A 23,622-nucleotide genomic window follows, 5' to 3' on the forward strand; every position below is an offset into this window, starting at 1 on the left:
TGAATCCGGTGTGCTCAGGGTTGGAAAATACTGTCCTACATCAATTACAAACTTTCTTAAAAAGGATTTTTTATATGTTCCTGATTCACAACAATTTGAATGAAGAAATACTCAGAAATGCAAATGTGATTTCAATAGGATAGGTCTTTAAAATGTGATCTAATCACCACAAATTGGTCTTGGTTATGAAAGTTCCAGTGGGGTGAAGGGAATTCTGAGGACTTTCTCAGTGGAGCATTAAGTCAGCAGCATCTCAGCATCAGGTAAGGAAATGAGGCAGATGGGTGAAGAAGTCTGCTGGAGTCTGTAGAGGTGGAGGATGATCAGAAGATGTTGGTCAGAAGGAATTTTCTGAAGAGCAACAAGACTCCCAACCTGTGGAGGTTCAGAGCAGCTTCTCCAGTGACAGCCGGATCATTTGTCATTGTCTAAAGCAGCTGGGACATCCTGCATGTGACCGGCAGACTGTTTAACCTGTAAATCAGAGGTCCTCAACTATTTTCAGGTCACGATTCAGTTTAAATTAGACAATATGTTCATGGACGGATCCAAACGGGGTGGACATTTTTAAACTTCTTGTTTCTGAAAAATCTAAAATAAAGTGCTGCCACAAGAAATGTCACGCCTAAAAAGTGATAAAGACGAGATAAAGATGTGGTTTTTGTCTTTATAGAAATGAATAGACTTTTTATTCTAAAGACCTGCTGTTTCACTGTCACTCTTATAGCTAACCATTAAGTCCAGAGTTTTTACTAAATTTGACATATATACCAATCTGTCACAGTAAAAATCGATTTTCTTTGCTCCAAGTAAACATTATTTGCTTAATTTTATTATCTCAAACTGTGAAAAAATATTTGATTTCACTAAAGTGAAAGTGGTGCAATTTCAAGAATTTCACATGACTGTATAACAGAACTGGACCGAGTGACTCCTCCCCCTGGCGTTCCAAACAGGAAGTAGCTGCTGGTTCCAAGAAGCCAAAATCCCACAGACTTCTATAGAGAAATAAACATCTGTTACTCATTTTATTGGTCAAGTTCTTCAAAGACTAACTTTTTTTTAATTTATAGACCAAAACCATCACACTACCACCACCGTGCTCTGTTTCTTAATGAAACATTTCTTTAGACTTTCAGAAAGTTCCTTTTTCATCCCATCAGAACATCATCCTCAACATTTTGGGGATGATCCAGATGTTTGTGTTAACTGTGAGTCAGAGCTTTAGAGTCAGCCTGTGTAATGACTTTTAACCCTTCCATGAATCTTTTGTTGTCCCCTCCTGACTAACACTGTCTTTGAATTTCTTCATGAGGCAGCACAGTCTCTTTATTTGGAATCTTTTAGCTGCCTGTGTTCGGCCGATCTCTGGCCTCAGCAGGTCTGACAGTGATCAAGCTGGGGTGAAACGAAAGTCGCTTTTTCAGAATAAAATTTTACCTCCAATTCATTCAAGAAATGACAATGGGTGAAAAATACTTTTTCAAGGCGACTTAAACGTTCTCACCGTCCTCTGCGTTCAAGTCTATGCAAAAGAGCGATTTGGGCTCTAACGTTCAACTGTAGCTACACACATTTCTGCAACCTGGGATGCATGGCGCCCCAAGTGAAACAGGATTTTTTGTTTTTCATGTTTTCAAATTTTAACAACACCCCCCACCCCCAACACACACATACACACCTAGATTAGACAGCAGCTGCTTCATCAAGGAGGGGTGCAGCTCCAAGCAAAGTTATTGACTGATTTTAAATTAACATGTTTTAAAATATTACCTTTCTTTTATATTTTACACAAAATAAATGGTGTCAAACTGTGTAAAAAGAACTATATAGCCTAAGCATTGCAATATGGTGCCACCTCCAGCAGACGGCACCCTAGGCAGCCGCCTGGGTCACCTATCCCCAGGGCCGGCCCTGTAGACGACCCATCTTAGGCTCTACACAAAGCGTGGTAATTGAACACACATTGTAAGTTAAAACAGTTGAATTTTGTCCAATCAGAAACTTGGATTGGATACTGACGTACAAATGGCGTCCCTTCTAATTCACGGAGGTGCCAACCGTTTGAATATTGATCATTAAATCATTAACACTGGAGCTCCAGTATTTATGATCTTTGATTTACTTTAATTTTTCAACCATTCAAACAATCGACATAATTTGATTTTCTTCTTCAGAATCTACTGGAATCACGTTGATCGTGTTAACGGTTGAAAAGTTACAGTATGTGTTTAAGCATCACTGGCAACACCTCAGGTGTTAAAGGGTTGATATTTTCTGGTTGTGTCCTGATGGAATTCTTTGATATAAAGTTTTTCTTATTTTGGAATAATATTAAAATACATATATTTTTAATTTGAACTGTTTAGCTGCAACCATGACGCTAAACACACAAAGAAAAACTCCACAAAAACCACTAGTCGCAGGAGCTGACAAAATCGCAGGAGCTGCTGACAAAAATCACAACTTTTTTCCTAACAACATACTAATATTTTTTTAAAGTTCTCAAATCTACTTTAAAACTGGATTATTCATATATAATTCTATAAGCTTAAATCATGTTTTTCTCATAATTTCACTGGAATCATCAAAACTCCTCTGCTGCCATCTAGTGGACACTAGTTTTAGCAGCAGGTAAAATATCTTGAACTTCTGTGACTGTTTTATAAATGAGACGCAGTTGCCACAAGTCCCATCATAAATGTCCACATGACTAAATGCATTCATGTCAGCTATTAGTGGGATATTTAGGAAAAGAGACTGTAGAGCAGAAGCTGTCGACCACGTTCACCTACAGAGACACACAGAGGCCGTCATCTTCCTGCAGAACCAAAACATCAGAACCTGACATGTCATTCAGTTTAACTCATGAGCTGAAAGCTTTATGTTTTCATAGCACATTTACAAGCATTTACATAGACTTTACATTGTAAGTGGCTGCTTTAATGAGTGCTGGCGAGGACTTCAAATATAAAGTTTGGTGGTGGAAGGATCATGATGTGGATCTATTTGAGCCCAATCTCTTAAGTCTCCTTCCACTGAGCGGTCCGGTCCGGTCCAGTTTGGTATTCTGAGCGTTTTTATTATAAAACGGACTCCTAAAGCTGGACAGAACTGTGCAATCTTCTCTTAAACAATTACATTTGTATACACAGAAGCACTTTGTGAGTGGCCCTCTGTGAAAAGTGCTATATAAATAAAGACTTACTTAATGCATACTTTCAAGTTTAAAATCATTTATTTCTATAAATGAAAAATCAGTTTTTTCATCACTTTAAGCTGACTATCTAAACAGCAATAGCTCCTCTGATCAATGTAAACTACAGGTGAATCCTGAAACTATTGTTCACTTCTACTGTCATACTCAGCTCTCTCTCCACGTCTGTCTCTCTCTCTCGTGCAGCCGTTTGATCCACGAGCGCCCCCTAAAGGTGCATCAGAGTACTGTCTGACTCCTTCCAAAAATCATAGTATTTTTTCTCATTGCTCAATAAAAATTATTGTCTCGTTGATCAGGAAAGGTTGAAGAACGTAACTGTGACACATAACAAATATGTAAACACTACAGTGGACATTCCATCTGCTGTTCTTTAATATTTTATGGGGAAATGCACAAATTCAACAACTACACTTGAAAAAAATTAACAATTAATACCAGAATGCACATCAATGAAATGTATTGATTTACATTTTATTTTAACATTATGACTTATTATGCTTCTCTAGAGGACACCTGACTGCAAATCATTGATAAATATTCCCGTAAAACTTTGTCCTATACGTCATTAAAGAGTTAACTGGCAGTAGATTTATTGGTTTACATCCTTTTTTTCTTGCCTCCTGTCAGCAACAATTGCTCTATATTACTTAACTAAAACATATAAAACATATATTTTTAAATGTATGTTTTATTTTTGAATCATTTGGGTTGAATTGCAGCTAAAATTGATCAATTTGTTTATATCAATTTAATTGTAGACAATGCAACAAAAAAGTCACAGAGAAATATAAAACACTTTTCAGAAATAAAAAACACATTAATCAAAAATCAAAGAAAAAATTAAGAAGAAAATAACTGTGTAATTACACATAATCATAGATATTTCTGCTGTGATTCATAACACTTTAGATTAGATTCATTATTGGATAATTTTTTTGTCATAAATGGGAGAAATTGTGGGCTTAGAACATAATTTAGCTGGATTTTTCTTTAATAAATTAGTAGAACAAAATCATATTAAACTGTAAGGATTTGTAATGTAGTTTAATTTAAGTTCACAAACGCAAAGGCTGATACTTTTTGCTAATAAATGTACAATCCCCTCCAAAAAGGTGTGTAAATTTTAACAATAAATATTTGACAGGGTGTGTTATTTACTGCCTTTATTAAGTGTCATTCAATATTTTTAATTTATCTTAGAAGACAGATTTTTACTATTAAAATGTTTTTTTTATTTTCACAAATCCATTATTTTTCAACCTGTTAACCATGCACTTAACAGTCCAGTCCGGTAGGGGGCAGTGCTGCGCTTCTAAGCTGGTTGCTCTACCGCCTACATGTCCAGAAGAAGGCCGACATCTGGCTGTTTTACAGCGGATTTCATTGAATGAGGCTGGTCAGCTCCAAATTCGTTCCCGTTGCGTCCGCAGATCCAAAAAGTTTACGTCCAGAGTTCGCTCGGTGAGGCTGCAGTTGACAGGTGAGCACACGTTCCCCCCGCGCGTGGCTCCGTACTGTGCGTGCGCGCGCCCAGTTTCTGGTTCGGTTGCTGCTAGCATGCTAATCGGCTGCTAGGTGAGGACAGAATGCTAATGGCTAACAGGTTAGCGCGGACATAAATCATCTTCCTGTAAAACCGGAGGTACTTAAGTCGTTTGTGATTGTTGCTATGCAGATTTAGGGTCATTCTGCAGCCGCGAATCCTATTAAAAGCGGGCTTTTCGCTGTTTAGTGAGTATTTAATCTGAAATGGAGCAGCCGTAGCCGCGGTTCTGTTAGCTGTCCGCGCTTCTTCCAGCCCCGGTACCGACTATTTCCTGAAGAATTCGTGAAGCATTCGGACCTAAAATCGCCGATTGAGGCTCCTCTTGTGTGCAGCGTTTCGCCGTGGATCGGGGTGTTTCCATAACAACACACAGGCAAGTGTGGCTCGAGCCCAGCAATGGACGGAATGCGCACGGTTCGGGATGCAGACCGGCGGAACCGGCTATGAGGGAGGCGAGGATCGGCAGGTGTTTCTGTCCGGTTGAACACTCACTCAGTGGCTGAAAAGGCGCGCGCAGGGACACCTGGATGTTTATTGTAGCTTTAGCCTCACGCGCCTGTGGACCGCTGAACCACAGCCTCCTGTTGCCATGAATTCCTGACAAAATGTTGACGATCCTGTCTAAGAAACTGCTATAACATGTAGATCAGGGCGGTGTGGTTGATTCTACAGTCTCATAGCAGGTTTGCTCATTAGCTGGTTTAGGACACGTTGCAAACTTTGTAAAGCAGAGGTGGAGGAGAGGCTCCACGTGGGTCATCCGACGACCCCCCACACATTTTCTGCTGAAGGATTTCTCCAAACCTGTTATTAGATCCTATCAAAGGGGTTAATGCCTCACTGAAGGCTTCAGGTTAAACTGCAGGTACTTCATCAGATCTGCACACACATGTAGCTTCATTGAACCTGTGTGGTTTCTCTGTTTTGAACAGAACACTCAGTGACCTTGGTGAAGTTACAAAGGCTGTAATAAATCAGAAAAACTCCAAGAAGATATCCAGGCAACAACATTACTGAGCTGATGAGAAAGAAAAAAAGACATTCCTCTGAAGGCTTTTTGAACTGGAGTTGAAGTACATTGTTTCATAATCTGTCACATAGTGCTGCGACAAACGGGTATTTTAATAGTCAAGTAATCATCGGTTATTTTTCCAGATTAATCGGATCATGTGCAAACTGGATGCAAAGCACACATCTTAACCATTGTTAGCTTTAAACTAACTAAAAACTAGATAATGCTAGTGTGAATGCTGTAATCTGAATTTGGCAGACGAAAATGCTGAAGCTGCTAAAGTTGATAGCTGAAAACGTTGAGGCTGATAGACAGCTAAAATAATAATTAAATGCCAAAGTAGCCTAAAAAAACTTTTAAAAGCCTAAGTTAGACAAAAAGTAGCTAGCATGCTGCTTAAATATTAGCTAAACTCCATATTAGCCGAAAAAGCAGAATAAGTCTAAATTAACCAAAAAAGCTAGCATGTAGCTGAAATATTAGCTAAAAACCAAAATGGTTTAAAAATATTAATAAATGCCATTATAACTTCCAACTTTACTACACTCTGACTCCATATAATATGAAGTAATGACTAATACGATTATTAAATTAGTCGTCTACTATTTTAATAGTGTGTTAGTTGTCGATTAGTCGACTAATCGTGGCAGTCCTATTGTCACAGTGATTGGATGCTCTTGCTGTTGACTCTACCACAAATGTGGAGCAGAAAAGCTGCAGGAATACACGCGTTTTGGAAGACTCGCTCCAATGAAAACCGTTTCTAACATGTTCATTTTTCTGATGATGGAGGACAATTAAAAGAAAATTAAGATAAAAAATGAAATTTCTGATTTTTTTTTTCTTTATTCAAATTATTGTGAATTGAAGTAATGCAGTTTGTAAAAGATTATATTTATGACAAATATGCCAGACAGGCTTCAAGCTCTCTGCTCAGCTCTGTACGTGATCTCAATCACACTTGAGATTTGACCCGCTGGGTGATTCTATCCGGCCTTCCAGATCATTTTATTTTATTGTGATCGATGGCCCAATGATATTTCACTGGTAACATATTGCAACACATTGTCATGCCCAACTCGCCACATATTGACATTTGGTTAAGGACCCCTAAATGTAAGTCAAAAATGTACATTTTGGGTGTCAACTCGTCATTTTTTGACGGGCTGGATGTTCCCATTAAATCACAGGTCCCCAACCTCTGGGCTGCCAATCGGTATTGGTCCGGTACCGGAACGTGGACTGCACAGGTATTAACCTTAACCCATTACCGAACATGGATCAGTACCAGTTCCGGACGCGGCACCCGGCGCAAACAAGGCTAGGGTTAGGGTACCAGGACGCAAACCGGTCTGGTATCCTAACCTTAACCCCGGGCTTACACCGCTAGCGTCACGGCTCCGATGCGTGCGTCACAGTCTTTCCATAACTTTAAAGTGTGAGAGGAACTTCCACTGCAGGCGTTCACGTCCTGCGTCTGTGGACTGACCTCTGCGTCGCTGCAAATCTGTTTCGTTTGGTTCAAATTTTGACGGACGTCGCGGCTGATCTGCAGCTCTTTCTGTGAAGTTGGGGCTATTCACGACTTAAACTGAAAACCACGCGAGCGAATGTAAAGTGCATCCGGTATATTTTCAAAATAAAACAAAATTTCCACTGAACTCGCCGGTTTCAGCGTGTCGTAAACATTACGTAATTTCCGGGTTACTCAAAGTGTGTTGCAGCACAGCACATAACCATGGACGAGGAGAAGCTGATCATAGAGATCCAGCACTACTCTGTCCTTTCTACGCAGACAAAGAAGTGTTCTGAAATGACTGGAGAACGAGAGTTTGGCTTCCTGTATCGATTGCGAGTTATCATGTGACCCAACGTGAGTTCGCAATCTCGCGAGATCGACAGTAGAGCCTGTGGCTGGAGCAGCAGCCAGTGTAAGCCATCGGCTGTAGCTAATCCGCTCCCACAACGCAACGGATCCGTGACGCTAGCGGTGTAAGCCCGGGGTAACGCAGATCAGTTCCGAATGTGGTACTGGACGCAGACCAGGTTAGGGTTAGGGCTGGGTATCAATTATAATTTCCAGAAAGGATTCGATTTCGATTTTTTTTTTTTTATTCTTGCGATTCTTCAATTCAATTGAGATTTGAGTTTACACATTTATACACATTTGTTTACAAATACATAAATAATCCACTATATATTTTGAATATATTTATACTAATCTGATCCAGTTCACATACTGTAGAATGTATTAGTGAAATAATAAGATTGTTAATATCGTACAGTGTTACATGGATTATCTAAAGGAGAAGTTCTAACAAAAATGTTCATTAACATTGTAAACATTGTTCTGCTTCTCCTGGAGGGAGTTTCAGTTTGGGCAGTAGGCAGCGATCACGCTTTAAAATTACACCTTATTCCAGAAGAAGAAGAAAGTATAAACAAAAAAACTGGGAAAAATGATGTTTTAGACCACAAATGGTTACTTAAAAAGTATTTCCTTAAAATAGTTTGTAATATTTATGTCTGTGAGTTTATAAAGATGTTAATTTAGTCAACAATGTACGTTTAGGTCGACTGAGCGTTAGCATTAGCCGTCCTATGGGAAATTCTATTAAACATTAGTAGCAAGCTAGCGGACTTTAGCTTTATGTGCTAAATCGATTTATATTTTTATGAATCGATTATTGATCTATGGAGCTTAAACCGCATGATTTAATGATGCTACTGCAGACAGGCAGAAAGTCTTCCTCTGTCGTTTCAGGACCCGAACAGTCAAGGTTCTCTGTGCCGTTCAAGTGTTCATTCTAGTGTAATGCTGGGACAACGATGGGACTTGAAGATGCTGAGCTGGAGGTTCTTGGTAGAAAAAAATAGTTTTAGAGCAATAAATTAAAAAATACATAGTTACCCAAACTCTCCATTTTTATAAACAACGTTTACAGTTATTATAAGTTTGGCTCTGATCGTGACTTTGTTCAGCCCAGACCGAACACATTTGATTGAGTCTCTTTGCTGTTCGCAGTTGACGAGCTGGCGCAGGTTGTGGGCTGTCCGTGGACAATGCGCGACAGTGGCGGTAGCTTGGCCCAGAACCGCTGGCAGGGAGATCTGGGCCTGACTGCTGTGGGGCAGGACGGCACCGGAGGAGGTGAGTCTTTTCGCACCTTTCAAAAAAAGTTGTTTGAATTCTCTCGCTGCTTAATGCAGAATAAAGGGCGTTCACCGTTTTTTCAGGTAGTCCACATCTACAATTTCAAATTCCAGAGCCCAGGAAATTTCCCAGAAGTCTCTGTGAAAAGCTACCGTAGAAAAGAAGAATAAGGGAAAAAAAATGTGGACTGAAGTGAAAAATAGTCATACGACTTTGTCCTTTTTTTGAGTCGTTTTAATGTGAATTGGATTTTTAGTTTATCAAACCTAATTATATGTCAATCTAATCATGTCCTCTTCATTTTTCCTCTTACGGGAGCCGAAAACGGCCTACCCTACTTTTTTTTTTTTTTTTTTACTGTTTTCTCATGATAATGAGATCCACCATCTCGTTATCACAAGAAAACAAGATGTTTTTCTTGTGATTATGAGATAATGAAGAATATACTGTAGCGTCCCTCTCTCCCTTTCCTGCACCGAGACACAGAGACTTAATCAGTTTTATGTCTCTTTATTTTGGGGTTACTGCAGGCCATAACAACATACACTGACAACAGTAAACATTCACTCAACATTTTTTTATTCATTAATGGTTCTACGCTTAACGCCTTAATTCTGTTTCATGCACCAGCCCTCTGACTTTATTTCCCTAAAACAATTGACAGAAGCCAGGGCCGACTTGTGTCTGAGTGGAGCGTTCACTGAGTTTTAGGGGTATAAACGGAGAGGGCTTGGTGCATCAGGCAGAATTAAGACGTTCTAAGAGCCTAGATCCACTAATAAATCCAAAATAGACTAAAAACCAACATTTGAGGACTGTTTTCTTTTGCTGTTTTTGTCCTAATCTCTTCTCAGTGTGAAGAAGGGAGAGAAAGACTCAACAGTATATTCTTTATTATCTCGTTATCACAAGAAAACAGTCGAGACAAAAAACAGAGGATACAGTTTTTGGCTACTGTAGATTAAAGACTTTTAATCTAAATGTTCAAGGTCTGTAAAGACAATAGAAGTCACTGAATTTACGGCTCGCATTCGACCCCGGCTGACGTCCCGGTCCGTGGTCGACCCCGGCTGATGTTAACGGCTTGTGTTTGTGTGCAGGTGGGATTCCTGGAGACCACCTGATCGTCCCGGTGTCCGGCCACAGCGTTTCCAGCCCCATGCAGCTCAGGCTGGGCCAGAAGGAGAAGCTGTGGACGGGCGAGTACATAGAGGAGGAGGAAGAGGAGGAAGAGGATGGAATGGAAACGATGGGCGACGAGGAAGAGATAACAGATGTGTACTCGGAGGACATGGGGGAGTTTGAGGCCAAGGCCTGGAAGGACAACGGGAAGGAGGAAATCAAAGACGTGGAAGTGGAGGAGAGCCAGAAGACGTTGGAGTGGGAGGTCCCAGACTTTCCATCCCAGTCCTCCCAGCACCTTCATGTACCGCAGCATCACGGAGCAGAAGAGATGCCGGATCACTCCAGTGAGGTCGGAGAAGACGACCTTTTCTCCGCAGGTGCAGCCAGGAAGCCCCGCCCCAGAAGGCACCGGGTTCGGAGGGGCAGGCACGTTCGGTCCTATCAGGCTCTCGGACTTCTGCTTGCCCTGCGCTGGCGGACCCGCTGCAAGAGGCGCCGGCTGACCGGCTCACAGAGGCTGCGGTGCTCCAACTTCTCCAGCAGGCGGAGGAAGATGAGAAGATACGAGCAGGCTCCCTACAGCGAGGAGGAGGACAGCAGTGAGGAGGTGTTCACAGCCTCCTGCAGAGGTACGTACAGCTGGAAGAGAGGAGACCACAACAGAAGGATATGTCAGGAAGGATCACCAGAGTTCAGATGCCTCCCATCTGTTTGTTTTACAAAAATAGAGCCAACAGAAAAAAAAATCTTCAGGATTTGAGTTGGCGCAATGAAGCAAAGATCTCAGCTGAAGTCTGAAGGAAAACATAACCTGAGGGAATCACTCGTGCTGTGAAATGATCAAAGTCTCTCAGAGCTAGTTCTGCTTCAACTCCACAGCCGTGAAGGCTGAAACGTCAGCATTTCACTGAAACCTCAGAAACAGTCTGTGAAGCAGCAGTGATGTGCAGCCCAGAAAAATGTCTTTTTGACTCCCACTTTGATCATCTGTCAAATACCGATTATCAATATTTTCAATATGATGCAGTTCTTAGCCGAAATCTTAAACCGTTTTCTGTGACATAGTTCCTGCAGAGCGGCAGGAGTTCATTAGAAATTCACCTTTGAGTTGTCGACGGGACTGTTGGCGGGCAGTAAGCCCACCCTAATTAAAATAGTCGACGACTAATTTAATAGTCGATTAGTCGTTACTTCATATTATCAACCAAAAAAATTCACTTTTTTCATTATATGAGTCAGTGAGACCAAAACTTTATCTTTAGTGAAAAATAGTTCCTTGTTTCAGATGTCGACCTCATTAGAGAGATAAGGAATATACTTTCCATCAAACTCATTTTGACAGGTGACCTTTGATCCTACATACCCTTTATATATAAAATTAAAATAAATTGTTCCGTCATTTTGAGGGGCGGGGCATCTGTCAAAACGAGTTTGATGGGAAGTATATTCCTCATCTCTCTCATTTGATTTAATCTTGTTTTAATCCCAGAAACTAATGAAGGACAGAAGCGGCATAATTCATTAAAGTTTAATAAACTATCATCTTAATTGTCTTTATTTTTAGTTAGTTTAAAGCTAATTATGGTTAAATTGTGTGCTTTGCATTCACTTTGCGTATTACCAGATTAGTCGACTAATAGGAAAAAATAATCAGTGATTAGTCGACAATTAAAATAATCATTTGTGGCAGCCCTAGATTCAAATAAATAAATACTCAAAATGCAGTTTTAAGGTCAGTTTTCTTTCTACTTGTACTACATTGTCTGACAAATGCCACAAGAACATGTTAAAAACACCATTTCCATCAGCGTGGATCTTAAAATCTTCAGATTCTGAAGCTCAGGAGCCTCCTAAACTCATGTCACTTAAAAGATGCTCTATTGAACTGGTTTGGATTCAGCTTTACTCCTGGTAAAGACCCACTCACGCCAAAATGGTGTTTATATCACGTTCTTGTAGCATTTCTCTGTGGATGCAGGACATATACAAAGAAAATCCACCTTAAATTTGCATTTCTGAGTATTTCTTTACTCAAATCATTGTGAATCAGGAGGAAGTGCTCCGGGCTGGCCATAAACTCCTTGTTCAACAAGAGTCCCGCCCACAACTCAGACGTGAATTTCTAATGAACTCCTGCCGCTCTGCAGAAACTATGTCGATTTTAAGTTTCTGTTTTACCTTGTGATCATTCATTTACATTTAATCCAGACTTTAAGTGAAGTTTGTGTTTGAGATCATTGCCTCAAAGTGGATCACTCAAACATCCAAACTCAAATTTAAAGGAAAACTTTTTTTTTTTTTTTTTACATCTGTTATTCCATTTGATAAAAAAATGTCAGAACAATCAGTCAATACAGTTAAATTTCCTGGCACAGACTGAAGGCAGATTTTGTGTGGTGAGGAAGGCAGGAGAGGTGAGACGGTGTGAGATGTGCAGAGCTAAGAGGTGGAGATGTCACAGATCCTGACAGGAACGCTGCCTCCAGGTGGACACAGAAGTGTGACGTCCTAAAGCTGTGTTTATGAGTGTGGAAGACGAGAACAGCCATGTCTGCTACGAGTTATTCAACTCGTCGTCTTGAGAAAACCACTCCCTAACTCATTATCTGGAAGGAAAATATTATTTTTTTTATAGCAAACTACACTTTTCCTTGATTGGAGATCAGTAAAAGCATTTTTCATAGTAGATTTGAACCAAGAGGTCAAACATGGCAGTAACGTTAACAACAACAGGGCTACACACAAAGATCGTCTATGACACACACTAACATCCTGATACAACTCAGGCAGAATTGTTGCTTTTGTCAGAAACAATGTTCAGATTATTCACTCATTTGAGAACAAAATTAGCAACATCTCCAATATTTTTTTTTTCTGTTTTCTTACAATTACACTTTAAAAAGTCAGGGTGAGAAGCAACATTTGTCAATGAATTTGAATTTAAGAACATTTATTTTTGGGAAAATTTGGATTTCATTCCCCCAACACGGAGCGTTCTTGAGCTTCTGTTGTTCCGTTACTTGGAGTAAGGTCAACCACCCGGTTTCTTGCTACATCCAGATGTTAAAATGAGCAAAGAGGAGCTTGTTCCTAACGGAGAAACGGTTTCTTCACTTTTATGGAACCAGTTCAGTTTGAAGGCTGTTGCTTCTGAAAGTGAGAGTACTCCGAATTAGTTTGATCTCTCAAGTAGGACAAGTTCTTCTTTCTATGAAATACTTGAGCCAACAGCAGCTGTTTTACTAACTTTTTTACAGCTTGTATTTGGAGGTACTTTGAATTCAGGTCAATTCTCAAAGGAGATGTTAAAACAAGAGTTTTTGTTAAATATATTCTGTCATTTTTTATTTTTTTGTTCAAAAAGGTGAAGAGAGCGACCTTAATCTCGATTGTTTTGTTATCTTGAGACGACAACATTTTTTCACAAGACAATAAACTGGAAAACGTGAGCAGACACAAGCGTTCCTGACGTCTTTTATTTTGAAATCTGTTTTAGGAAAATCAGTACAAAAATGCTTGAAACTTTGCCTAAATTTCTGAAGTTTAAAAAAATGTCCTTTTTTATGTCAAAAATAAGAGGTTTAATTAACATTTTTGTTATTTTCACGATTAAAGAATCACCACATAAGATTTTTTTATTGTATATTTAGGTGCAGTGTGTAAATCAGTTTGGCTAAAAAGTCACAAAAGTGAAGTTGTGGTGGTAAAAATAAATAGCAAATAATGCAAGATGAATTCTAGCCAGAAAAGCAAGAAAAGAGGATGAGGAGGAATGTGTTCTCACAGTGTTTGATGAAGATCTCAAAGTACAGGAGCAGCATCATCCGGTGGCTTGGCTGCTCTGCACCTGCATTGAAGTGTGTTTCTCCGTCTGGCAGACAAGCAGATGAACGGCCCTTCCTCACACAAGCTGCACGAAGGAGGACGGCAGGCGGTGGAGGCCAAACCCGTGGAGGTGGCGCTGAGCGAGGAGCACACCAGCTGTGTAACCGGTACGCATCCCTGAAGGACTGTTCCCCTGTCCAGCCTGCTCCTCTGCACTTTATTTTGAATAAAGCTGTAGACTTGTCCTGGCAGCATGTGTTTCACATTTGTTTGACAGATTTCTTCTCTCATATTTTGAAAAAATGTTTTTTCGGCTATTTTGCCACAAAATGGCCACCGAGCCGTAGGTCAACGAGCGGCTTTCTTAACTCTGACGGAGGCTGTAAAATGCTGAAAGCGTTCTGCATGTTTGCAGGGATCCTGCAGGAGTGTCTGCAGCAGTACGGGAGTCTGATCCCCGTGCACATAGACGACGTGGTGGAAAAGCTGCAGGACCTTTTCAAGGAGAACTTCTCACAGCCTCACAGGTCAGACACGCCCCTTTGAGTCACGTGTGTCAAAGTCGGGGCCGGATCCGGCCCTCCAGATCGTTTTATTTTATTGTTATTAATGACCCGATGTTATCTTACGCTTGTTTCTAATTTGTATATTTTTGACAAAATACATTTTTATGGTGAGTAAAATATTGAAAGTTATTTAAGATTTCATTTTATTTAATCTGGAATTTGCCTTTTTATTCATCATGTTTAAAGGTTACAGTTTTAAAAATTGGTATTCTGCCAGCTTTTTGGACTATTTTGGCATTTATGAAGATTTTTTTTAGGCTGTTTTGTAGTTTAGCTATTTTTTAGCTACATGTTAGCTGTTTTGGCTAACCTACTTTTTTTTTTTTTTTTTTAGGCAGATTTGGCATTTAACTAATACTTTAGCTTGCTATCAGCTTCAGTGTTTTTAGCTATCAACTTCAGCATCTTCAGCTGCCAAATTCAGCTTACAGCATTAACACTAGCATTGTCACAGGTAATGCTATATTTCTAGATCATAATTATGTAAAAAAAAGTTAGTTTTCAAGTTTTCAAAATGTAGTTTTAGAGTGCTCAATAAATCTTTATCTTGTTCAGCTCGCGATCTAAGGTGAGTTTTGGATTTTGGCCCCCTTGTGTGATTGAGTTTGACCTAACCCCATTAAGACGTCTCTTTCAACCTCACTCTGAACATGTTTAGTTTGTTCATATGTAAAATGTTACATCAAATGTAGTTTTTCAATTCTGCATTTTAACATGAACAAAAATACCTGGCAGATTAACCCGATCTGGTATCTTCATCATCCTCTTCAGGAAAGCCATGGTCCAGCACCTCATGCAGTCCTTCCAGCGCACGTCAGGATCAGCCGTGGCCAAAACCTTCAGAGTCAACTACAAGAGGCACGTTCTGACCATGGACGACCTGGGCACGCTGTACGGACAGAACTGGCTCAATGACCAGGTACGGGAAACGCCGCAGCCACCTGCTGTGTCTAAAATGACCAAACGGGTCGTCATGTTGATTATTTTTAACACTTTAAGGTCAGAGATGTCTCCAGCGTCACCTAAATAACACTTCATATTAAGATCTTTAATCGTTCAACATAAATCAGCTGTTTCTGACTCAGAGAAAGCAGCTTTTCATATGAGCTCTTTGTAGAAGTGTTGGATAACACCAGAATCCGCTGGAAATATGTAAACTGTTGAAAAGTTACGTAGTCCAAAGAAAGTGAACACTGGAGAAGGAGCTGCTGTGTTAAAGAGTTAATGCAGTTTTACTGTTTTTCCCCAAAACCAAAATAAAAAAATTAGTTAATGATGTGCTAAGAGACAATCTCAAACCTTCAGACCTGTTTGACCTCCAAAGAACCCCCAGTCCTGTCTACCTGCACTGTGACATTCTCTCTAAATTCTAAAGTTTGACATTTACAAATTGTTCATGACAAAAAAAAAACAAACATGACCTTCATTTTTATGTTTTATTTACAATCTGATACCGAAGGAAGTTTTATTTTGGAAAACTACTGAATTCTCTCCTCCACATCCGCTCAGTCACATGTGGAAAATTCAGCCACTACTTTGTCAAAGCACTGACAGCTAAACCTTCAAAGTATTAGAAAAGTTTCTTTTGGTAGAAAAGATCCATATAAAAAAAATAAAAAACTGGATGTAACAGACAAAAACCTGCAGTCTTTCCTCCAAATATGGATTTATTGTGACTGTTGTTCCCACAGACCATAATAATAATGCAGAATATTCAGCAGCAGACTGTCTAATTCAGGGGTCTACAACCTGGAGCCACATTGGGGCTCTTTGGCTTTGAATAAAAATGCTAACAATTTCAGTAAATAATACGTTTATAATTTTTTTTTACTTAACCAAGTTTTGTCATGTATATATATAACGTGTCAGATAACTGAGAAAAAAACAATAGTTTATTATTAGAATAAGATTAAAGCACACATAGATTTATTTAAAAAATCAGATTATACATCAATATCATCATGTTTATATTCAATAGTGAGAAAATGGAGAAAGTGCATCAAAGTCCTAAAATAGAAAATACCATGTTTGATTTGACTTTCTAATAAGGGGAACTTATGTACTGCTGACAAAAGTTAAAGAAGCTGAAATGGTTGTACAGAGAAAATTATATTATTTAATTTTAATTATTGAAAACATACTTTATCTGTTTTTGTAGCCATTTATTTACATAAAGTGTATTTTTGTAAACAATGAATTTGCGGCTCTCTCGGTTTTGGTCGGTAAAAACTGGACCAAACTGTTCTTTCAGAACCAAAGGTTGTGGACCTCTGGTCTAATGTTACGAGGATGCTGCTAATAAAGTTGGATTTATGTTTACCACATTTTAATGGTTCCTACACAGAATCGAAAGTACAAATGAAGCTTAAAGCAGCTGCAGATATTTTACAGATGAATAAATTAAGGGAAAATTGAGGTAAACAAAAATTTCAACTAACTACCGGCCAGTCCGTGAAAATATTGTCTGACATAAAAGTCATTCATGAAAAAGGATCATTGTTCTTTGGAAATGTGAGACTCCGTTATCGTGTATACTGCAAGTGACAAAACGTTTTAAACTCAGTTTTTTGTAAATATTGGATCTTTACCTTTGTTATAGTGATTGCTGCTTCCTGAGGATGAATTGATGGTTGCCTTGGTTACCCATCTCTACTCGATGCATTGAGCATGTGGTGCTCATGTAAACGTCCCGTCTGGCAGCGTCCACACCAAAGTGTAGAGCTGTTATCTGCAGTCTCAGAGGATTTGATCGTGTGTCGGTCAATGAACTGAACTCTGCTCTAGTGTTTAATTAGATCTGCTTCAGATATACTGGGAAATCCTGGGTTGTGTTCAGCAGTTTTTTTGTTTAACCTTAGAAACTGTTTCAGCCTGACAATCAAAAAGGTTAAGCAGCCTATGATGTCAGAGGAGTTCGACATTTACTGTCCTAAATGTGAACCTGCTGGTGATCTACATCAGGAGTCCCAAACGTTTTCCTGTGAGGGCCACATAACTGTTGTCTTCTCTGATGTGGGGCCGGGTCGGTTTGTTGAAGTGTAACAATCACAGCCTAAACACAAACATGTACGGGTTTCCAGAAAGCCTCACATATCCAAATTTTAAATGATTTATTTCTGTAATCTTGATAGGAAAACATTTTAAAAACCAGATTCATAGCATTACCTGCAATAACGCTGAAAGTGGCTCCTGAAGATGCTAGTTCTGATAGCTGAAGATGCTAACATTCATGGCTAAAAACGCTGAAGCTAAAAGCTGAAAATGCTGAAGTTGATGGTTAAAATGACTGAAACAAATACTTGAAAACACTGAAGCTGATAACTAGCTAAAATATCAGGAAAATGCCAAATTATTCTAAAAAGCTGAAAAAACAGCTGGCATGTCACTGAAATATTAGCTAAATGCCAAATTAGCCAAAAAAAAGGTAAAATGTCTAATTCGGCTAAAACAGCTAGCATACGGCCAAAATATTAGCTAAACTCCTAATTAGACTATAAAACAGAAAAAAATCCTAAATTAGCCAAAACAGCTAGCATGTGGCTAAAATATTCATTGATATCCAAAACAGCCTTAGTCTGTGGTAATTGCTAAAACATCTGAAAAAGCCTGCATAAAAAGAGCTGAATATTTAAATAACTGAATGAACTGAGGAGGGATTCACGTCCAGAAAACATACGGAATAAAAATAATGATCTGTATTTCTGAGGGGCTGGGCCAAATGTGGAGGCGAGACGTAGTTTGGGGACCCCTGATCTAGAGACTCTGTGAAGTGAAACCATCGTTGTAAACCTGCTTTCCTCATTTCAAAGATGTACTTCCATCCTGAACTGACAAACTCCAAGAAAAGGAAACGAAACTTTAGATTCCTTATTTACAAAAATTCAGATGAAGCCATCAGTGCTCTCTCTCAGGCGGAAGATTTCAGTAAATCTAGATGAGAGTTCTTAATAAGATACGTTTTTTCTTGGACCTTTGGATTTCTGAGCATTACTGTGTCAGACGTTCTCCTCTTCTTCTTGTGCAGGTGATGAACATGTACGGTGACCTGGTCATGGATTCTGTTCCAGATAAGGTAAAACCATCAATGTTCTTCTAGTCCACATCTGAGGGAGGAAAACAGAATTTCCAGGATTTGACAAACCATCTCGCCGTGTGAAATGTCCTTTATTTGAGTAGTGTGATGTTGAACAAGGACAGCCTGGTAGAATTTGAACGTAGCGTTAGTTCTGGTCAAATGAAGGCTTTAAAGAGCTGTCGTTGGTTGTAGGTGAGAATCATTCTGCCTGCAGAAGCAGCTGCATGACTCACCTGCACCTGTCAACATGTCGATGAAACTCCGCCCTCTTCTCATGGCTGCTGTCTGTGCTGGCTCTGATCCTCAGGTCCACTTCTTCAACAGCTTCTTCTACGATAAGCTCAGGACAAAAGGATATGAAGGAGTCAAACGGTGGACGAAGAACGTGAGTGCAGACCTCTGGTCATCTAGAATCAGAAAGTGATGGATCATCTGAGGAAACAGGAAGCTTTAACATCTGCAGAACGTTTGTGTTCACCAGTTATAATGGCGCCTTAGAACAGGGCTGCCACGATTAGTCGACTAATGGTCGTTACTTTATACCACATGGAGTCGGAGTGTAGTAGAGTTGAAAGTTATAATGGCATACTGCTAGCGTTTTGGTGTTTAAGATATTTTAGGCTATCTTGGAATTTAGCTAATATTTCAGTTGCATGCTAATTTAGGCTTTTTTAGGCTAATTTGAAGTTTAGCTCACAGTTCAGCTGCATGCTAGCTGTTTTGGCTAATTTAGGCTTTTAATGTTTTTTAGGGTATTTTGAAGTCTAAATATTTTTTAAGCTACATGCTAGGTGTTTTGGCTAACCTATGTTTTTTCTGTTGTTTAGGCTAATTTTGGATTTAACTAATATTTTAGCTTGCTATCAGCTTCTGCATTTTCAGCTATTAGCTTCAGCAATTTCAGCATTTTCAACTGCCAAATTCGGCTTACAGCATTCACACTAGCATTAAACTAACAGTTTAAAGCTAATGGTGGTTAAGATGTGTGATTTACATTCAGTTTGAGCATGACCCAATTAGTCTACTAATCTGAAAAAATAATCTGTCAACACAGTCACACGGTCATACGGTCTACACCACTCATGTCCCGTGAAACCAAACCGCTCAGTGGGGGTAAGCCTAAATGAGTGGAAATGCTCGTTAGAATGAACTGGACCAGACCACTCAGTGGAATTGAGGCTTAAGCTTCTAAAACTCTGAGGTGGGAATGATCTTTGCCGCTCCTCAGGAGCCCCTCCACTTAAGGTTGATTCAGACTGGACACATTTGGTCCGCTCAAAGTGAACTAGAGTTTGTTTCCCCGATAATCTGGAAAAAAAGTAATATCCAAGCGACAAAGAACCGGTCTACACCATCCTTCAAGGTCATCTTGTTTCCAATCGCTCTGCTTTTACTCAGTCTGTATAGACTGTGCTAAGAGTGGAACAACAGGACTAAACAGTCACAGTAGCCAGACATTATAAACACTATTAGGGCCCGACCAACTACGGCTTCCAGTCCACGGCGGCTCCGACTAGTGACTATAGCGGAGCAAAGATGAGACGCAGCTACTCATTGAAATGTGGTCAGATGAATGCAGGCTCATTAAAATAACTCAACTTTTTTCCTGTCAGGTGGACATCTTTCAGAAGGATCTGCTGCTGATTCCCATCCACCTGGAGGTGCACTGGTCTCTAGTCAGCGTGGACATCCAGCGTCGAGCCATCACCTATTTTGACTCGCAGCGCACCCTCAACAGGCGCTGTCCCAAGGTGAGACCAATGAGCTCGTCCTGTCAGAGCTGGGACTCTTTGACATCTGCCGTCATGAAGGGACGTGAAGGGATCGCTTTCCCCGTTCCACCAACGGTCATGGAAACGCCTAAAAAGAAATGAGTTGAATCAACAAATAAAACCCTATAATTGTTCACCAGAATCTCAATAAAAACAAAGTAGTGAGACAAAAAGCAATATGGAAAACAGGAACACGTTTAACTGAGGCATGTCCTTCAATTAGCACCACGTCTGGATTTAGTCAGTCTGTGTGAGGTTTGTTGACCTGCTGTTTGAACCACAGGAAGAGGAGAAGATTAGAAAGACGGTAACAGAGCAGTAAATTAAAGATGAAGATTTCTACAACCTCTCCAGTCTCTACAGCTGCACAGATTCAGACGTTTACGGTCCACAGAGTGGAGATGTTACTGGATGTTGTGTGAGGGACAAATTCAGGAGAAAATTACCAAAAAGTACACCAATGTTTATGGAAAATTGTAAAAAGAAAAATAGCTCTAGTGCAAAATAACAACCCACAAATCCTCTGGAGGAATGTCCTGAAGTTAATAGCTGAAAACACTTAAATATTAAATAAATGCCAAATTAGCCTAAAAACTAAAAGAAAAAATGCTTAGGTTAGCCAAAACAGCTAGCATGTAGCTGAAGAAATAGCTAAACTTTAAAATGACCTAAAAAAACAAAACAAAATCCTAAATTATCCTAAAAGGATAATTATCCTATTATTATCCTAAAAGCATGTAGCTGAAATATAAGCTGAACTCCAAAATAGCCCAAAAAACCTTAATAAATGCCAAAATAGTCCAAAAAGTTATCAGAATTCCATTATAACCTTCAACTTTACAACACTCCAACCCCATATAATTTAGTGACTAATCGACTTAAATTAGTCGTCAACAATTCTAATGGTCGATTAGTCGTTGATTAGTCGTCTAATCGTAGCAGCTCGATTGTTCACTGAGTCTTTTCTGTGATTGCAGCACATTTTTAAATACCTGCAAGCTGAAGCTGTCAAGAAGAACCAGCAGGACTTCTTGAGTGGCTGGAAGGGCTTTTTTAAAATGGTAAATCTTGATTCTTTTCATGATGACTCTGTTGGTATCACTGTGATCTCATACCTCCTGCGTGTGCTCGCTGTGTTGCAGAACGTGGGGCGCCAGAACAACGACAGTGACTGTGGAGCGTTTGTATTGCAGGTGAGTCTCTGCGGATGGCAGACGGGCCGTCCTGTAGCGTTCGCGGGTCGTTCTGACTGCGTCTCTGCTCCTCTGCAGTACTGCAAGTGTCTGGCTCTGGGGCAGCCCTTCAGCTTTGGCCAGCAGGACATGCAGCGGCTCCGAAGGCAAATGTACAAAGAACTGTGTCACTGCAAGCTCATCCTGTGACCCGACGGCGAGGAGGCTCAGCACGGAGCGGGGGGACAACGGAGTCTGGACGTTTGGAAGTCGATCACGTGACGCTGTTGGTCGACCCTCCTCCGCTCACCCCTCGGACTCTCTCATCGGTTGTTTTACTGTTTGACAGTTGGGACCCCGCCTTCATTCGGGGTCGGGTCCGGATGTACAGACCGTCACAGGTGGCTGGTCCTGTGGGGGGGAGGTGGACCCGTAGGTGTGATCAGGAAGTGGTGGTCTTCTGAATCCTCCCTTCTCTCGGGACACACCCCCAAACAAAAAAGGAGCGTCCTGGTTCAGAGACGGTTCTTCAGGTGGTCATGATGAGGTTCGAGGCCTCGAGTTCTTCTGGCCTTTGCCACAAGCTCCGCCTCCATTACCTGTCTGAGCGAACTTGGAGATGGATCCGCCTGAGAGCAAGCAGGACTCCGAGGGCCGACAGTACATCGCATTTATCTTTATACTGTGTTTTATTGCTGTCAGTGAACATGTGATATGCTTTTTTTGTTTTACCAATGTTTCCAGGACAACTCTGTGTTGCTTTGGCTGAGTACAATGTTATGTTGACTATTTGTTCAAAGAGAAGCCATTCTGGTAAGGACCACAGCAGGCGCGGCACGTCCACCACGGAGCTGCAGCTTTTTTTTTTTTTTTTTAAATAAAGAGGAACGTGTGCAGAGTCTTCTTCCTTGTTTCTTCTGCACAGACGATGCAGGCTTGCTTTCTGTGGTCAGGACGCATTACGTTGCTAAAATAAAAGTTGATGGCAAACACTGTGTATTTGATGAGAGATGCTCCCATAACACCAGCATCCCTTAAAGTTTGGATTTTAATCTAGTTATTGTTGCCATATTTAGTCCTAGCACCATACTATTGCAGTTTTCAGGCCTTGTGAAGCTTCAGGGTTTTAGTTCACTTTTGAACATAGATGAGGTGTTTTGTTTCTTTAAGGATTTGTTTTTGTATTTTGGTAACTTCCTTCCTGTGTTGACATGGGGGCGGAGACTTGCCTTCCAACTCACCGTGTTCTAGCATGTTCTGAGTGGCTGGACACACCTGGTCCAAGTTATAAGCCTGAGCAATAAAACCTGAAAAACATGCTGACACTCTGGCCCTTCAGGCCTGGAGTTCAAGTCTAGATTAAATCAACTCCAGCTTTAAAAAAAAAAGGCCTCATAAGTTTGCAATTTTACGATTAAGATAAAGTCTTCAATAATAAGTTATAAATTGAAGAGAGGGTCTCAAATAATTAGAATTAGGGGTTAATTTTTTTTTTCTATAGAGATAAATGAAAGTGTCTTGTAAATTTCACTCATGGTTTTTGGATAGGTCTGTTTTTTAAAGGTGGATCTACTTTTATTTTTTAAAAGGGGTCTACTTTTTTGTTTATTTTAGGATGGATCCACTTTTTGGTTTCTTTTATGGGATGATCGTTATTTAGTGGATCCACTTTTTGGTTGGATCTACTTTTTTTATTTTTTAGGACAGATCCACCTTTTGGGTTTTCTTATGGATCTACTTTTTTCTTTCTTTGATTGGATGATCTATTTTATTTTAGTTTATATTTTATTTTATTTTAGAATAGATCCACCTTGTATTTTTTGGTTTTTTTAAATTAATATACTTTTTCTTTTTTGGGAATGATCTTTTTTATTTTTTATTGATCCACTTTTTTAGGTTGGATCTATCTTTTTTTTAATTGATCTACTTTTAGGATTTTATATTTTAAATATTCTTAAGATTTACACTTTAAAAATTTGTTTTTTTCTGGACTGAATAATTTTTTTATCTATTTTTTCAGTATGCTTCCACTTTTTTTTATAGGAAAATATATATTTTTAATTTTATTTCATTTCTTTGGATGGTTTTACTTTTTTTCAATGACGGATCTACTTTTTTGATTTTTTTTAAGGATGGATTTGTCTTTTGAGGTCTT

The 23,622-nt window shown here is 39.7% G+C and overlaps 1 protein-coding gene across 5 annotated transcripts; it reads left to right on the top strand.

Annotated features, from left to right (window-relative positions):
* Positions 1-4,537: 4,537 nt before the first annotated feature.
* Positions 4,538-22,627, top strand: senp3b (SUMO specific peptidase 3b). Of its 5 annotated transcripts, XM_024287541.2 has the most exons (13): positions 4,538-4,700; positions 6,969-7,028; positions 8,804-8,929; positions 10,033-10,686; positions 13,936-14,049; positions 14,298-14,409; positions 15,220-15,367; positions 18,473-18,520; positions 18,831-18,908; positions 20,137-20,274; positions 21,273-21,356; positions 21,438-21,488; positions 21,567-22,627. In XM_024287541.2, exons 3-13 carry the CDS (start codon positions 8,842-8,844, stop codon positions 21,675-21,677), a joined length of 1,626 nt encoding a protein of 541 aa, XP_024143309.2. In that variant the 5' UTR covers positions 4,538-4,700; positions 6,969-7,028; positions 8,804-8,841; the 3' UTR covers positions 21,678-22,627. The 5 variants fall into 5 exon arrangements, with proteins under 5 accessions (XP_024143309.2, XP_024143310.2, XP_024143313.1 ...); XM_024287542.2 differs by lacking the exon at positions 6,969-7,028 and having other exon boundaries at positions 4,539-4,700; XM_024287545.2 differs by lacking the exons at positions 4,538-4,700; positions 6,969-7,028 and adding an exon at positions 4,802-4,823.
* Positions 22,628-23,622: the final 995 nt, after the last annotated feature.

Source organism: Oryzias melastigma, linkage group LG18 (assembly GCF_002922805.2).
Source record: "Oryzias melastigma strain HK-1 linkage group LG18, ASM292280v2, whole genome shotgun sequence".
Taxonomy (NCBI): Eukaryota; Metazoa; Chordata; class Actinopteri; order Beloniformes; family Adrianichthyidae; genus Oryzias; species Oryzias melastigma.

Coding starts and splice junctions, on each gene's coding strand:
- senp3b (XM_024287543.2), top strand. CDS start 8,608: ATGGGACTTGAAGATGCTGAGCTGGAGGTTCTTG. Junction 14,410..15,219: donor AACTTCTCACAGCCTCACAG/GTCAGACACGCC, acceptor CATCCTCTTCAG/GAAAGCCATGGTCCAGCACC. Junction 21,489..21,566: donor GTGGAGCGTTTGTATTGCAG/GTGAGTCTCTGC, acceptor GCTCCTCTGCAG/TACTGCAAGTGTCTGGCTCT.